At 40.1% G+C, this 18,807-nt stretch overlaps 1 protein-coding gene across 1 annotated transcript in view; it reads right to left on the bottom strand.

Annotated features, from left to right (window-relative positions):
* The window catches only part of GNAQ (G protein subunit alpha q), a 292,117-nt gene extending 274,069 nt beyond the window's left edge, over positions 1–18,048 (bottom strand). Inside the window, exon 1 of the mRNA XM_036260797.1 lies at positions 17,695–18,048. Within this exon, the coding sequence (XP_036116690.1) occupies positions 17,695–17,830 (136 nt within the window). The 5' untranslated portion in view covers positions 17,831–18,048. The remainder of the gene's footprint in view (positions 1–17,694) is intronic.
* Positions 18,049–18,807: the final 759 nt, after the last annotated feature.

Genomic DNA, 18,807 nt, shown 5'->3' with positions numbered 1-18,807 from the left:
TTAGAAGTGTAAAAATAAACGAATTCTATGTATAAACTTTGCAAAACTAGAGAATCATTTTTGAAATGGTAAAGATCACATGGGCTGCAAGATCAAATGCTAACTTTGTGCCAGCAAAAAAGAACAGAAAACAGTGAAGGGGGATACATATGGAAGTAGAACAGCAAAACCATTCCAGGATTAGGAGAATACATACCAAAAAATCTGAACAGTCAGGAAACTATAATTGAAGAGAGCAGAATAGACAAAATGTGGATTCAAACAATGAGCATGAAAACAATCTTGAATACCATGTACAACTTTCACTCCATCTGACACAATATCCTTTTTATATTCAAACTAAAATAATTTTGGCTTTCTATATGTTTAGCCTTTCAACAACCACCATTAGGTTGCAGGGGATAGACATAAACCTTCAGAAAAATGTTTCTAGCCATGGACAAGTTTATGCTGTTCTTTTAAGTTTTTCCATTCGATACAGTCAGGGTTGTTTCAGAAAAGACTGTTAAAGAAAAGAAAATATAGGTAAAAATTTTTTTAAATTTTATTATAACTAACCATTAAGATTTAGAGAATTGGTTTAAGTCTGGCATCCCTAACTTGCCTATAATAGACGGGTTAAAAAAAAAATAGAACGCACAAATAAAATACCAGGCAAAGCAGAGAATGCAAGTAATATAAATGAGGAGCTGGTAAATGACAGCCAGAGGGCCAAATCCAACTTGCTGCCCATTTTTGTAAATAAAATGCTGTTTAAACATAGCCTTACTCATTCATAAACAAAGTGTTCATGGCCCCGAGTTTAATAGTTGCAACAGAGACCATTTGGCCTAAAAAGCTAAATAGATTTACTATCGGACCCTTTTCATACTCACTCCCCACTAAAAAAAAAAAGCTTCCCAAGCCCTGGTAATACGTGAACAAATGTCTCCATTGCACATGGGACGGACGCAATAAATGGTATTTCATCTCTGAAGTCAATAAACTGAGAAACATAACTTGAAGACAACTATTAAACGTGATGGAGACTACCAATAGTAAAATTAAAGGCGCATTACATACCTTTCAGATTTTCACAGGTGAAACACGACAAAAAAAATCCAATACAAACCAAATGGCAAAGGGAGGAGAGACGAAGGGAGGAAAAAAGGGAGAGAGGGAGAGAACTGACAGAAATCAGAGGCAGAAAGAAAAGACTATCAAGCTGAGGTTAAAACAAACAAACTCTGAGAAGAGGAGTAACAAAGAGATTAAGAATAATTAAAAATAAATGGAGGCCCTGGCCAGTGTGGTTCAATGGTTAGAGCATCAGCCCTCCCCTGAAGGGTTGCAGGTTCGATTCCAGGTCAAGGGCATGTACCTAGATTGCAGGTCTGATCCCTGGTACCGGTCAGGGTACGTACAGGAGTGTCTGTCTGTCTGTCTCTCTCTCTCTCTCTCCACCTCTCCCCTCCCTTCACCTCTCTTCCACTCTCTCTTAAAAAAAAAAGGAAAAAAATATCCTTGGGTGAGGATTAACTAAAAATAAAAATAAATGAAGAAGCAAATGGAAACAAAATAATCATATTAATACCCATCAAAATGGGATTCAAAATACAATAGTATTAATTTACATAAGAAGGTAATAAATACTCAGGGGCATTTTTAGGTACCTCCAACCTCAAAAAAGAGTTTTCATGCCGGCTGGTGTGGTTCAGTGGTTGAGCGTCAACCCATGCACCAACAGGTCATTGGTTCAATTCCTGGTCAGGGCACATGCCCAGGTTGTGGGCCAAATCCCCTGTGGGGGGCATGCAAAAGGCAGCCAATCGATGTTCTCTCTCATCAATGTTTCTATCTCTCTCTCCCTTTCCTTTCCTTTCTCTCTAAAATCAATAAAGAAAAAAAAAAAGAGTACTCACATACATAAAGTAAACATTTCTGGAAACAGGAGAGTGTCATAAACACCAAAGATATGGAAGACTTCAGCTCAATTCTCAACTTGGCAGAATCACAACATAATATAATAAAGATTCACCACAAATATAGCAATAAAATTAAACAATACACTTATATTTATGTTTTATTATAGATACATACATATTTTATGTATCCATAGGACAAAAATTAAATGCATATTAGACTACAATAAATTCCCAAAAGTAAAAACATTTTAGACCACATTCTCCTATCAAAGTGATATAAGACTAGGAAGAAATAATAAAGGTTGGGGGAAAAAAAAAAATCACACTTGGAAAATTTTAAACTACCTTAAACAACTCTGGTTCAGAGATAAAAACTAAAATCATAATTTAAGAATGTCTTCAAAAATTATATGAGCTCTACACAGCAACAAGTAGAAATAGTCAAAGCTTTAAATACTTTTGATTCAAATCAAGAAAATACTAGAATACATACAGTAATCTAAGAATTTTAATTCAAGAAAATAAAAAAAAGTACAACCAATTATACCTAGAAAAATCGCAAAAAAGAAAGAAATAATTAATAATAAAGGTGCCAAAACCATTGAATGGAGGAAAGAACATGTCTTTTCAACCAGATACCCACTTTAAAACAAATAAGTCAAAGCCCTACCTCACACCATATACAAAAATCAACTCAAACTGAATCAAACACCTAACTATAAGAACTAAAACTACAAAGTTTTAGAAGAAAACACAGAGGCAAATCTTTGTGGCCTCAGATTTACCATTGGTTTCTTATATATGACACATAAAGCACAAGCAACAAAAGAAAAAGAATAGATAAATTGAACTTCATCACAATTAAAAAGTTTGTGTTTCAGTACAATTTTCCACATAGCCAAACTTGTCATATAATCTTATTGGTTCCATTTTCTTTTTCCATTGAAGACATTCATCCTAGGACACTCCATCCTTCCAAAAATAAAATAGCCAATTTTCCAGAAATGTCTAAGTTAATGAAATTGAAGCTAAAAGTGATTTTTTAAAACATCTAAGTTACATAATAAATTGAGGCATTTTTTCTCTATTCTTGTAAATACACAGTTTAGAAAAGAAAATACTGTATAATAAAAATGAATTTCATACAATGTAAATAAATGCAAGATCTTTTTTTCCCCATTTGATTGACAAAACCATAATGATAACTGAGATGTACCAAAATAGTCACTAACATAAACTGGTAGTGGGAACGTAAACCAATACAACCTTTCTGAAAGACAGTGGTGATATGCATCAAAATTTAAAATAAGCCTATAACTTGGCTGATGATCCAACTCTGAGGACCTTATTTGAACGGATAATTATGCAAGCGTACAAAAATGTATCCCCTACAATATTCACTACAGCACTGATTACAAATTTTTTAATGGAATTAAACTAAAATATCCATCAGTAGGGGTCAGGTATAAATGGTGGTGTACTGGCAAATACTTAACTAGTTCTGCAGGGGAGAAGGGGAAGGGAAAGCCCTGATTTATAGCATTTGCCAACTTCTGTGTTATAAAACTCCCATCATGGCTGATTTCGAGCTACCAAAATGAAGTCACTGAAAGCAGAATTGAGAAGAAATGTATACAGTTGGCTTTCATGAGCAGGTGCAAGCCAGCTACAGCACACCACTGTATGATTCAAAATAACTGGAACAAACAAACAAACAACAAAAAAAAAAACACTGAACACCTCTAAAGAGCCGAAAAACATGATGTAAAAACTGGATATTAACAGAGCAAGATGTTCATTACATATTACTGGATCAAAAAAGACCAATTACATACAGAACTGTATATGTGGTGTAATCTGTGTTAGTGTGACCTTATATGTGTATTTCATTTTCAATTTGAAAGAAAAAGAATCAAATAACAGGGATGTGTAAACACTACATTCAATCTAGTTTTACCCGTAACAACAACAGTAAAGCTGGCTTTCAAGGAGTATATAAAGCAGATAAAGATTTTTATTTTAAAACAAAATACCAAAAGACCAACAAATGATTTGACTTCAAAATAATTAAAAACTTCTGTATTAAATAATACCAAACAACGGAAAATAAAAATAACAGACTGGGTTTAAGCTATTTGCAGTAAAAATAAAAAGGCTAATTTCATCTGTATTTTCAGAGCTCATAAATAGGCAAAGGAAATGAAGAGACAACTTACAAAATAAGAAATTCAACCAGAAACAAACATATGGGAGAGTGACTATTCTCACTACTGATCAAATAAATGCAAATTTATAATTATGTACCATTTTTGCCTAACTTATTGATACTCTTACAATATTGCTGATGGTGTTCCAAATTGTATACAACCATTTCAGAAAATGTTTTACGTTTGTGTAATCAAGAGTCATAAAATTTTTCATATCGCCTGACCTAGAAATATCATGTCTATTAATCTAATCTAACAAAAGTCTGTGAATGAGTGTGTGTGTCTGTGTCTGTATGTGTGTTTAAAAAATGCTATCTCCATAATATGCACTTATGCGTAACCAATGGACAGACAACAATGCTTGGGAGGGGGAGGGATAGGGAGGAGGGTATCTGGGGTGGGAGGAGAAACATCTGTATTAATTAATTAATTAATTAATTAATTTTTAAATTAAAAAAAAAAAATGCTATCTCCACCCTGGCCAGTTTGGCTCAGAAGTTAGAGCTTCACCCAAAACTGAAGGGTCTCAGGTTCGATGCGAGTCAAGGGCACATTCTAGGTTGCAGGTTTGATCCCCAGAACCCAGGCAGGATCGTTGAGGAGGCAACCAGTCGATGTGTCTCTCTCACATTGATGTTTCTTTCTCTCTCGCTCCCTCCCTCTCTTCCACTCTCTAAAAATCAATGGGAAAATATCCTTGAGTGAGCATTAACCAAAAAGTAAATAAATGCTATCTCCACCAAGAACTTCATTACAGCATTATTTTGAAAGCAGAAACACTTAAGACAAATCTAAATGTCCAAAAATAAAAAATAGAGTATGTAAGCAAATCAACATATACGCTCTAATAGAATATTACACAGCAATTCCAAATAGTAGCATGATATTAACATTATATAGCCACATAGAAAATACTTATCACGTAGTGTTAAATTGTACCGAGTGATTAGACCTGTGCAAGAAGCACATAAAAATTAAACAGACTAGAAAGGAACATACAAAAAGATCATGTTTCTTAAGTTAGATTGGTGTAATTTGGATAAATTTATGAATAACTTTAAAATCCTTTTTTTCAAACTTTGTTTTAAAAAAACTACTGTATTATTTGTAAAATTTTATAATCACTGAAAAAACACAAAAAATGTTATGAACAGAATGGACTGTCAATCTTTCAAAGGCCAACAGGAAGACAATATATTTCTTGAGAATGTAAGAAAATTCTTAAGTGGAAGAATATGTACACTTCTTATCTCAAACTTTGTCTATTAAATACAACAGTTTTACTCATTATTTAATTTTTTTACTATTTTAGAAAGCAACCATACCACCACAAGATATATATCTCAAATGCTCTTCCTTATTTCATTCAAAAAAATAAAATAAAATACCATATACATTATATATAAAGAAATAATTTCTGCCCTGGTCGGGTTTCTCAGTGGTTAGAGCGTCGGCCTGCAGACCAGAGTCCCGGGTTCAGTTCCCGCTTAGGGCACGTACCTCGGTTGCGGTTCGTCCCTGGCCCCAATTGGGGTTGTGCAAGTGGCAACCAGTCAATGTGTCTCTCTCACAATGATGTTTCTCTCTCTCTTCCTCCCTCTCTCCCTCCCGCTCTATCTGAAGATGAATGCAAAAGTGTCCTCGGGTGAGGATAAAAAAAAAAAAAAAGGAAATAATATTTCTAATAGAGAAAAAAATCACTGTGATTCTGAGATTCAGAAGTACGGATGCACAATGCCTTCATTAATTCTGGGAGGGATACATTGTAATTTGAGTAGCAATTCACAGACAGGCTCTAAGGATTCAGAAAAACCCTAGATGAGAACCTCTGTTCCCTTAGAAAGCATGGCCTGGAGTGGAAGGCCCTACAGAAAAAGTGTTTCTCAAAGGACATAGATGGTGATTTTCATGAAAAAAATATTTGGAGTCAAGATTTCCCTGAAGAAATATTAACAATGATTTCCTCCATTAAAATACAACTCTTTGGCAAGAATTGTATGGCTAGGAAAATACAAATTATTTATTCAAAACCGATCAAGCAATATACAGGTTAGGTATCTTCTCTCACAGCAGATGGAAAGCTTATGGGACTCATCACTACAAGAGACGTTATATGTCCAAACTTTTTCGTTACTTCTAATGTGCTTTGGATAACCTCTTAGATGGTGACCCAACATACAATAGGAGAAACTAGAATGTTCAGAGGACATCCCATTCATTAGACCTTGAATACATAAAGGCCCTTGCATCTCCAGAATCCAAGTCCAATCCAAGCTTGGCTCCATGAGGAGCCAATATTATGGTAATTCATTAGTTCTTGACCCATTAGGAAGTGTTTGGGAATAAAACTAGAGATTGATTTCAAGTATCTTTTGTTTCAGTACTCCCTACTTCTGCGCTCAAATTATTCAGAACTATTCAAATGTATGATGTTGGCAAAATATATTTGAGACAAGAAAGTCTCTTAAGTCAATTCTATCATGGACAAATGTAGCCCATTTTGAATGTTCTTCATAACTGGAAATAGGTTTTAGGAACCTTGAATAAACAGAGAAAAAAGTCCACTCCCTGGGTTTGGATGTGATAGGTGAGAAAATGAACAGTTCATAAGAGAACACAACCAATAGACAGGGGGCCTTTCTCAACTAAAAATTACAAACTACTTCTAAACAGGCATACTTCGTTTTATTGCACCTCGCTGTACTGCGCTTCACAGATGCATTTTTTTACACATTGAAGGCAAGACCCTCCACCAGTAAAACTCCTTTATTGCACTGACCTGGAATCAAACCCACAATATCTCCAAAGTATGCTACTACTACATATTTCCACCTGGGTATGACTCCACTTGGTAAGAATATCTCATGATACTACTTATCTACTCATTGCCTTGGGCAACTGAAAGGTGCTCTATTGTAGGAGGAAGCCAGCCAGGTGGAAGCAGACTTTCTAGACAAGGATCTCTCCAGAGACATTCTAATAACCTATCACCAGATTAGCAGAGTTCTCAATCCAATAATAGATGCATTTATATCACCTTAAAGAGCTGACAGGGGGGAAAAACATGGAACAATGTTGTAAATTTTCTTTTTAATATGTGAATGGGTTTATTCAGGACACTGCTTGGCATGATATCTGGGCTTAGTCTAAGAAACCACCTCCAGGAGCGAAAGAACAGGAGAGTGCATGCAACAAAACTCCTCCCATACAACCCAGGCTTCTCCACTTGCTCATCACAGAGGAAGGGCAGGGCAGATATGACAATGATAAAGAAATGCGGCAGGGCAGTGGAGCTGACAAGAGGAAGCTGCATTGGCTCTTTCTGATTAAAGACACTAAGCCACCATGCAGGGCACCTCTCCTTTAGTGAAGACCTGGCTGCAACACCCTGGTAGAACAATACCCTCTCCCCTGCCAAGCCCCACTAGATCCCCCATGACTCTCCTTCACCTATGTTCTTTTCCCCTGCACCTGTCCAATTCCAAATCTGAAATCAAAGTAAGTGAGCCTGAAGCTGATAAGATAATGAGAAGGCCATGTGCCAGAAACAAAGTAGGGGTCGAAGAATGACAAGCACCTGCCTGGCACCTCCAATAGAACTGGGTCTTATAACAGTGTAGCTCTTTCCGAAAGAGGAGGGTAAGAGTCTAGCTGTTCCTTCTTTGGTCATAGAGCCTCTTCTCCTGAATGCAGACAAGAGACACAGGAGCCCTGGCCAGGTAGCTCAGTTCATTAGAGCATTGTTCCAATTCACCAAGGCTACAGGTTCGATCCCCAGTCAGGGCACATATGGGAATCAACCAATAAATGAGTGAATAAGTAGAACAATAAATCTCTCTCTCTCTCCCTCCCTCCCTCTTAAATCAATATATTTTTTTAAACTAAAAGAAAAACAGGAAGTTGCTTTCTTAAGGTTTCTCTGATCATGGCCATGACAACTGAGGGCAGTTCAGAGGCCACAGCAAAATAGAGAGATAGATGTAGATACAGATATATGTAAACCTTACTTCATGTTACTTAGTGTTCAGCATTATCTGTTTTCCTGGTTTTAATGAATGCCCTAAGAAAAAGATGCACATCGTAATAAAAGAAGAAATGGACACAAATGGTCCATCCACGGGTTAATTCTAAAGTTTTCCTGGACGGCCCTGGAAAAGCGACCTACTGGCTCCAAATACAAAGCAGTCCCCCAAACGTGCTCCAATAAAGATAATGAGGTACTCACGGTGCCCAGGCCTCAATAGCCAACCTGCTCTCACTGAAACTGGCAGAAACAGCCTGGGCAGCAGAGATTCTTTGTAAGCAAATGTAAAGCATTGTTTAAAGCCCAATGAAGCAAAAAATAAAATAAAACCAAAAATGAGAAGTAATGGTGAGTCACAGGTAGTTGCCTAAGGGTATCTGAGAAAACTCCCAGGCCTGAGCAGGGCAGTGCTGGAACACTGTGCCTCCCAGGATGTTGCCCTTCCTGCAGGAAGCAAGAGACCCATGCTGATATGACAGCAGGCGTCTGATACCATCCCCTGTGAAGGCGGTGAAACTATCAGCAGCATGCCAGGCGGCAGGAGGGGCAACTCTGGACAGACTCCCAGATGCCTTCTCCTCACAGCTCTTCCCCAGGGCGTTGGGAGCTGACTGCAGGACACCAGAGTTATTCCCAAAGGGGAAAAAGAGAGTGAGGGAGGCCAGGGGGAGCCCACCAGCCCTGGCAATGCCTCCCTGGACATCCCACCACTTCTGGAGAGGACTGGGGCCCCTCAACCAGGGGTGAGTTTGTGCAAAAACTGGCCAACATGGCCAAAACTGCAGAGGGGAAGCAGAGAACGTTCCAAGGTTCAAATGGCCCTTAGATTTGGTCCAATCTCTTCATTCTACACATTTCTATAGAAACAGTAAAAGAACAAACAAACTAAACACCCTCACGTTAGAGAGGGGTAAGGTAGGAGTACTTGACAGCCTTTCAGTTACAGGTTTTAGAAAAAACATCCCTAAACCACTATGCAGGGCCATAAGGCGTAGTTAGTGATTTAGCCGAATAAACTTTCACAGAGCCAGTCTGGCATTGTTTTTGCATGATTTACCAATTTTCAAAAATACTGTATCACAACAGAGCAACATGAGAGTTAAACGCTTACCAACTACCCTGGCATTCTTTTAAGGGCAAACCAGAAACAAGAATTAAAGTCATCCTGTATTATTAGAACAAGTCACAGGAAATGGGTCAGCTCTTTAGGACAAGAGGAAAACTGCCTTTGCCATCTGTAGAAAAAGAAACGTAAGATATAATGCAGGAGCTCTGAAAAGCCAAGATCCTAAAATATCAATTAATATGGCAAGAAAATATCACTGTATCTTTACTTAAAAAAAAAAAAAAATCTACTCAGATTGAAGGGGTATGTATGACCAAAGCAAAGGACCCTGCTGAGGTCTTTCGCCCTGACCATCTGTATGGAAATACAATTACATGTGTTAAGGATCTCAAGACACTGAGATGGGGACTTTCAACTAATTAAATGAGGAACCCGAAATATTACTCAACACAGGCCTCAGCACTTTCTCCCCTTCTAGCAAATGCACTGCATCCTATTTTGAAACCCAGTGGCCCATGATAAATTACCTAGTCCGGGTTCACTAACTCTGCTGATAGTAACGAACAAGCTCAAGTCTCCAGCCTATGGAAAAGAAAGGAGAATTTTACATTTTATGAGTTCTGTTTTGCAGACCAAAGTGTTGCTAAAGAAAATTAATCATCTCCCAAAATCATATTCATAAGTGTCTAAAGTCCCCAACTTCCCCTCTCACCAGCTCAGCCACATGATGTTTGAAAGAAGCACTAACTTGGAAGTTCCCTAAATCTTAAAGAAATGTGCACACCACAGAATCCAAGGAACCCCTCCTAGCATTTGTTTAAGGAAGCTGTGATGAGAGAGTAAATGGGTGGGTAGTATTCACATAGAAGGGGGTGGGGGGCAGTGCAGCAAACAGAAGATGACCGAATAATGGGTGGGTAAGACATGAAGCATTTCTCTCTAGAAACTAGTCAGCTACAGTTACCAGGAAATACATGGAAGATGCCATCTATCACCCTGCTGCCGCTTCAGCAAAAGAAAACGTAAAAAGAGAGAGAGACAGATGAAAAAAGTTTTTAAAACATAAAAATTAAGCAAAGAAAGTGTTCTATTTCAATTTTTTTAGCAAGTGATGATGACCAAAAAAACAAAGTCAAATTCTGGAGAAGGCAACTGATTCATGATTTTGGTTCTCCAAAGGGAAAAACATGAAGCTATCTCTTAGAAACAGACATGAGTATCTTTCTAAACATCACTATTCACTTCATGCAACAGAACCAAAAAGTCTCACTCTAGCTCTTTGCCTTTATTTTGTGGATCAATTATTGTTCCCATCTGTGAGATGTCAGGAACATAATGGCACTAATGACATTCTAGTTCCTAACCGCACCACATCCATTACACACTTCCTTGAAACAACTATTTTGTTTCTAAAGCAATCAAGATTAATTTTGTAATAAAGGTGCATGGAATTTTCAAATTTCAAGACTTGCATGGATGAACTTTTTCCATTCAAACTGCTTTATAAAGACTATTTTGGCTTTTCAACCCAAAACAACATAAGAATGTTCAAATGAGTCTTTCTCACTGGAGAATGAATGAGAAGCAAGCATGGAGACAAAGAGATTTTGATTTTGTCTTTAAAACAGAATTTCTTTTACTGTGCTCCAGGTGATCCACAAAACAGCAAAACAGAGAGGCAAATGGAGAATATATGGATGATACCCATTAGAAAGCAAGAAGTTTAAATTCACTTTTTCCAAGGGCTTTACTTTCTTTTGGGAATCCAGCTGCCCACCTGCCCCCGTCTCCTAATGCCCATTCACCCCCAATTACTGACAACAGAATATTTGTAAATCCAGCCAGGCACTGTGCTACCTTGAGATACAAAGAAACAAAAGCCACTATCTTTGCCCCCATGGAGCTACCAATCTAGCTGGAAAGGCAGGGCAAGTGGTCATTAACAGTTTCTCACAGTTAAAGGGGAAAAAAGTGATTCGCTCCACGGAAATAATACATACATAACTCAGGAGTTCAAATTCTCAAGATCATCTGCTTCCCCAATTGTGTAATCCCCGGAAAGCTTCTACAATGGCCTTCAGATTATTTTGTCTTTTTCTTTGTATCAAGAGCCAATAGAAAAACTAAAGCCAGGAAGGATAATAATACTCAGAAGGACATGTCAGTCCGAGGGCGTCAACTGTGGAACAACAAGAAATGTGAAAAGTGCTTGTAGCCTTTCCTGTTGGCAAATAAGAAATAAGGAGTGTCTCATACAGCACATGACCTTGCACATAATAGGTGCTTAATGTTTGTTCATTTGACCAGCATTCTGTATGCAACTGTCTTTCTTATGGTATGTCTGGAAAAAAAATAATAATAATTTAGAGGAAATGTTTATTTCCCAATTAATTGGCAAGTGTTTGTTGAATAAATGAATTTGAAATCTCTTTATAACTTTATTTTTAAATAATACTCATTTTGTTCTTAAAACTGACCCATAAAGGCTTTTAACAAAATATTCTGCACTGATTTCTGAAATTATGGCTAGGTGTAAGGGTCATTTAGCGAATTCAGCTTTTGGTTCTTGGCATTGCAATATGGATGTTTGCTTTTGTTTGTCAAGTCCAGATTCATGACCACCTAGGATTTATGAACTCACTTCCGACAGCATGTTTCAGTCCTTTTTTTTTCTTTTTACTACATGTTAGCCGAGAAGTCAGACAGATTTTTACATATTGGTAATATAACAAATGAAAGGTGATTGTCGAACAACTTCCTATACTTTTATTAGTAACAGCTGTTCACACAAAATTGTGTTGGGGCCTGATAATAGCTCTTTCTTTAATGTTACTCCATTCGGCAGAACAAGAGAAAACATTCACTGTTTACTGTAGTCAGTTACTGCCACAGATTTAATTATCAACAATCACACATCTTACCTTCTATTGCTATTTCACACTTTCCTAGGATTAATTCTGCAAAGAGCTGAACATTGCCTTACGAGCCATGATAAAAGTCACTGCCCTCCCCTTCTACTAGGAAATTAGACTTTAAATGTGTTGCTACAAATACTTGTATTCCCCTCCACCCAAGACGTAAGAGTCTGGAGGAAACAGATTCCTCCCAGTTCTTAGGGAGAAAGCAATCCTAACCTTCTTAAAATGGCTTCTCTCTCTTCCAAGATGTACCCTTTGAGCTCCCTACTTTCCCTCTACAATACCCAGTCAAGATTTCCATTAACATCAACACAATTAATAACCTCCCCTTAAAGAAAAATTCATATAAATGCTAGAATAAAATCATCCTTGGACAATCGCCTTTATTTCTTTTCAAGTATAAGTTTGCCTGGATCATGAAGAAAAATCTGTTCCTTTTTTCTGCTAAGTTTAGCATAGCATGCAGGCTCACAACTGCAAAAACTGTTTCAGGTCCTTAAAAATTCATCTGTAATAAAAAGAATAACTACATTTAATAGGCATCTCTAAAAACTGAGCATAAAACGTCTCTTATAAAGTGCAGCTGGGTTTGTCTGTTTGTTTGTTTAATGAAAAAGAAGCTATCAAATTTATTTGTAGTAAACAAAATGGCTACTAAATTATTCATCCAGTTCTCCTTTCCAAACTTATGTAAAAATATATGAAGAGATATACACGGGATAATTTCACTGTTCAGTAGGTTTTACTTTGTGCCAAGGTTCCCATATGAAGAAATAACGTAAATACAGGATTGACAGTTCATATGGCAGCTCTAGACAATGAACTGACGTGGTTCAATGCAAAAATCTTACTCTGAAAGGCTTCCTTATAAGTCAGATACAGTTTTTATTTGTATGAGGAATGCTCCCACTTTATTCTTCAGGTATAAACTATAAGTACTTTCTTAAAAAAAAAAAAAAAAGAAAGAAAGAAAGAAAAGAAAAAAACGATAGAAGAGGAAATAAGTCCAAATAAATCCTGGCATTTAGAAACATTCAACACTTGAAAGCTCAAAGAGTAGCAAAAATAAAACTGGTCTGGTCTTAAAGCAGCCTCATAAACAACATATTTTGGTATTTCCAGGTAGATGCTGTTATTACGGCCCCTTAGAGGGGTGCTTTCATTCTGTGGTTCTGGGTGGCATCCTAGACAGCCACTAACCTCTAGGTTAATTCAGGCAATCAACATCCCCATTCTTCTTCCTCCAGTGAACTTTATAGAGGGATAGTGGAGAGGGTGTTGTCATCCAGATCTGTGTGAACAAACTCTCCATATAGTCTACATTCACCAGAGCATTCCCAGCCTTCCATGTCCCTTCCTGCTCTGTACCATTTTCAGTACAAATGTGTACCTCTCAAATTTAAAATGCTCTACCTGCAATTCCTAAAATTCTGTCTTTAATAATTATTGTTTGCCTCATGTCATTGACAAGTAACTCTTAAAAATCTGTTCAGTCACCAAAATAAAAATATGGCAAAAATCTGTTCAGTCACCACCTGTACTCTGATGAGTATATCATGGAGAAAAGTGTATGGCAAAAAGATGATGGGGTTAAACTAGCTTCTATGCCATAAAAAGTAATCAAGACATGGAGTGGTTTCTTTTCTCTTTTTCCTTAAACTTTCATTCTTAAAGCATGACTGTTATCACTCCCAAATGCACCCAGCACAGAACTGTAACACACTGATTTGATATGTGATGTTACATTTTACATGAACACTTCCTATCCTGGAATGCATTTATATTCAATTGGCTCAAAGACTTACAACTTTTTAAATATCATGAGTTTATCTGCCACAGATTGAAAATATTACATATTCCTGTGTCACTATTAATTTATTCATAATTTATGGTCCCAATTTCTATCAGGAAGATCATGAATAAATTTACTCATTCAACAAATTCTAATTAAGAACATTCTATAAGTCTGGTACTGTGCTAGGATTTAATAGTGACCAATACAGACACAATCCCTACCTTTATAAGCTTCCAGTCTAAAATAGGAAGAAAATCTACCATCACACATGCAATTCAGTTATAAGATCAAGAACATATATTCTTCCATCTAAGACTAGTCTAAACTATGCCTGTTTTCAAAAGGTAAAATCCAATACATAAAAAGGTTTGGTAAATCTTCCTATTGATGACTAAGATCTGAAGAGTCAAGATTTCAAAAGCATGTAAAATCAGAACAGGTAAATAGGAAAAAAAAAGTATCTTCAAGGTATTAAAAAATTTTAGCATGAATATCTGCAACTAAAAGCAGGCATTCAAACCACTTCTTTTATAGAGAATTAAAGATATGGATTTATATAGTGTGACCCATGTACCACCAATAGAAATACTTAGTTATTAATATTCATGAATATTAATCAATTAAAGGAAATATAATGTACTTTATACCTATAAATTATGTAAAAATTTCAGCAAGTTATTCTTTTGCATAATGTGTAGAATACAAAGTTTTCAAAGGTGTCAAAGAAAATAAATACTAATAAAAATGAATTCAGAGAATGCATAAATTTAAGGAAACAAGAAAATAATCCAGAATTCAATATATTTTATGGTGGTAGGTTTCTGGGTTCATTTTTTTAAAAGAATAAAAAAATCAAAATATGGAAGTACTGAGGAATTTAGAACACAATGGATATGAATCAAAACAGCCCAAATTCTACAGCCATCCTTTCATCTAGGCAGGTAGCCACTATTTCCCTTTCTAATTTCTCCATATTAATATATAAAATTAAATAATTATTGTGAACAAACGCAAAGCTCTCCTGGCAAATAAATCAATTTCTATTAAAATGGTGTCAGGAATTTTATTTAAATATAAGGGTGATTCTTCAATTTAAATAATCTAGTTAATATTAGGCTGTGAATGATACATCCTGTAACCTCCTTTAGATAGGTATCATTTAAATGAATGAAGGAATTGCAAAACTCATGAAAGCAGCAGGTCAGGAGTTCCTCTAAGGAAACCTCTTTCTAATTCCATTCCTTGTTCAGATCAACCATCATTTCTCTCCTGGACTGAAAAAATTGTGAAATCAATCACACACCCATACACATACACAAACCTACATTTAGTATACAGAATTTACTATATAAATAGTGTAGGTACTGCAGAAGTTATGTTAACAAAAGCAACATACCTAGAACATGAAGCTGTAGCAAATCTTACATGATGTCTAGGCATCATATTTCTAACAGAAAAATGTAAATTTTTAAATGTTACTAATGAATGTAGGTGCTAAATAAAAAGTCTTGTTTTTCTACCACTTCTAATAGGCCATATTTGGGGGCTAGGTGGGGCTATATGAAATCCTACTCAAGTACTTAATTAGAGAAAAGAAATTTTCCACACTACCACTTTAGCAGTGAAATTGGTTTACTTTAATTTTTTTCTTATCTCTAAGTAATTTCCTAGAGCCCAGTATGTTATTTAAATACACAGTATGTAATTAAGCATACACATATGTGTATTTCCCCAAAAGTCCTCCTAGACATTGAAACCTAGGTCCTCAGACAAACAAACCCCTTGGGCTCTAACTCAGAACTGCTAGGAACCCAGAGCTGTCACATTTCAGGCAATAGGGCTGGCTTGAGAGACCAAACCCCCGATTCACAGCTAAGCAGAAACAAGTGAAGACTGAAAATGGGAAAAGAAAAAGGAAACAGTTCTTAAGTCTCTCTAAAATACATGCTGTTTTCTCTTAATCCTGCACATAAACACCCTCTACACTTTTCTTGGCCTATTTTCTTCCCAACCATGAGAACTCAGAAAACATTCAACTACATGTCTTCAGCCACTAGAAGTAGCCCAAAATGAAAATAAAATTTAAAAATAAAAAGATCTTCATTTTCCCATTGCATTTCCCTACCCCTGGATTCATTTTCTAAAGCCCACTCTTTTATCCAGCGCTTTGCCTTCTGTTCTTCATAAACATAGGCACCTTTATCTAATCTGGTTTCACAATGAAGACATAAGGCATGGCATGTGAATTAACCATTTGTAACTATTTGTGATCATTATACTTTGTTCCTGCTTGCAAATGACCCAGCACATAAGCAGTTCAGTCCAAAAGTCAATTGGGTCCTTGAACCAGGAGATGGAATGCTCAAGATAAAGAAAACGCCTGTTTCTCAAATCAAATTAACAATACAATATTTTCTTCCAGAAATGTATGAGAAACGTTATTTATTATACACGCAAATATCCTAGACACAAGTGCAGACATTTTTCAGGCCTGTAACTGCAAAGCTGTTGGCTCTTCCTACCACAATAGTTCAGAGTTATGTCACACTGGCTTGAATGTGAACCCTGACCATTGATTCTCAACGTTCTCTCAGAGATAATAAGCAACAGAATTCCGACAACGTTTTCTTGCTAAGTTAGTGTTAAGGAAGAATGTTCAGTTGTTTGGGGGGTTTTGTCTGTTTTTAGAGATTAAAGGGAATTTTTTGCTGTATACTTCCCGTTTTCCTTCTAGCCCAGATTCCAAAGACACTAAAATGCTGTCTGTTTTAAACAAAAGATTCCTATTTGTTTCCATAAGAGCAATTGCGCTGCTGCACTGATTTTCAGTAGTAACTATTGTGAATTCAGGCCTACATCTGGGTTGCCTTGTTAAACAAAAGATACCCGTCGCTGTCAACAACCACACTGCACAGCGCTCGCTCCCCTATCCCTCTTCTTAATCAGGAAGGAATAGTGCAGACGAGAAACACGCCTGTCATCATCCACTGGTCAAGAAACTCTTCTGGGATCCCTCCTTTCGGTGGTCAGGTGGCTGGAGAACAGCACTTGCGTGACACATCTGGGCTTGCCTCCCCGCCCCCCCAATACATAAGTCTCCTTTCTTTAGAGAGCCAACCACTGGGCTCCCTCATCATCATTCCTTGGAGAATCCAGTCTGGAGTGTGTCCACGGTTCAACCATTCCCTCCGGACCCCAGAACGCACTGATAATGGACGCACGCAGACAACCCCGCCGCACGCCATCCCCCAACGTGCCCTGGCTCCGCTCGCACCCTGGGGACACACACACACACACACACACACACACACACACACACACACAGCTAGCTCCCCACTCCACCACCCCACGGGGCGCCGCGGCCAAGACACTGGAAGTTCAACCCCTCTGCCCACCTTCCCACCCCCGCGCCTATCCCCTACCAAGTGATATGCCATTTAGCTGATGCATAGCAGATAAAGGCGCACCCCGAATACACGGCCCTCAGGGATACCCGAAGGCACACGCCGAGGCCCTGGGCAGGGCAGCCCGACCCCTCCGCGCGCGCGCGCTTCTGTATGTGTGTCTGTGTGTGTGTCTGTGTGTGTCTGTGTACGCGCGCGCGCCCGAACGGGTGCGGGTAGCGGTCGGGGACGCGCCAGGGGAGGGTAATGACCAGCCGTGGGCTCCCGGGGGCGGGGGCCACTGGGGGCAGCTGCCCTCGGATCCCGGGGGTGGCGGGTCGGGGGCGTCAAGTCCTAGCGGGAGGGCCCGCAGCAGCCGGACCCGGGCAGTACTCACCGAGCAGAAGCAGCTTGAGCTCCCGGCGGGCGTCCCGCTTGTCCCTGCGGAGCTGCCGCTCGATCTCGTCGTTGATCCGCCGGGCTTCCTTGGCCTCCTCACTCAGGCAGCACGCCATGATGGACTCCAGAGTCATTCTTCCAAAGTGCCTCCGCTGCAGCCCCGCCGGCACCCCCTGCTCACACGCGCGCACACACACCCTCCCGCCCTCGCTCCCCCGAGGCAGCGGTGGCCGCCGAGCCCCTGCCGCCCGGGCGCGCGTCCGGGACAAGCTACGGGAACCTCCGCGGAGACCGCGGCCAGAGCCGGGGCCACCAGGTGGGCCGGGGGTGCGGCAGGAGCAGATGGCTGGGGCGGCCGGCTGGAGCAAGGCGGGCACGGGAGGCGGCCGCGGGCGCTGGTTCGGGGGGCGCGCGAGAAAAGGCCGCCGCGCCCGGCCTCGCTCAGACGCCCGGGCTTCCTTCACCGGCAACGGCCGGCCCGCCTTGCCCCCCGCGCCGCCACTGAGGATCCCCTAAACCCTGCGCAGAGCAGCGAGAGCACATCCACCGGGGCGTCTCCGCAGCGAGCGGCCGCCGACGGCTCCCCGCGCCCGGCGCACCCGCTCCTCGCCGCCGCCTGACACGGCTCCCGGGCGCCCTCGGCCCTGCCCGCGCCCACCGCCCGCCCAGCCGCCGCGCGCTCCTCTGCCTCCGCCCCCGCCTCCGCCTCCGCCCCCGCCTCCGCCAGGCGCCCACCCCCGGCCCCGATTGCCAGGCTCAGAGCGGTTGCTCAGTGCTCGCCCTCCCCCTCGCCACACACACACATTTTCTTCTTTCTCTGAACTGGAGCACAGATCCGGGAGGGAGGCGACGAGAGGAGGAGGAGGGGGTGGAAGAGGAGGAGGAGGGAGGGAATGGGCGCGGGAGGAGGGAGGAGGGAGCAGGGAGGCGGTGCCGCCCGGCCCCTCCTGGAGGCTCTCCTGGGCTCGCAGCCGCCGCGCGCGCCTCCCAGTGCGGCTCTCGACTCGCCCGCGCTGCTCCGGGGCTGGGCCGGCCCCTCGGGCTCTGCGGGCACCTCCTGCTCCCGCGCCCTCTGCGGGGCCCGCGGGCGCCGCGGTCACGGTCGCCCCGG

This window comes from Molossus molossus, unplaced genomic scaffold (assembly GCF_014108415.1).
Source record: "Molossus molossus isolate mMolMol1 unplaced genomic scaffold, mMolMol1.p scaffold_m16_p_14, whole genome shotgun sequence".
Classification (NCBI taxonomy): Eukaryota; Metazoa; Chordata; class Mammalia; order Chiroptera; family Molossidae; genus Molossus; species Molossus molossus.
Note: the sequence above shows the minus strand (reverse complement) of the source record. Positions and strands in the feature narration are given on the sequence as shown.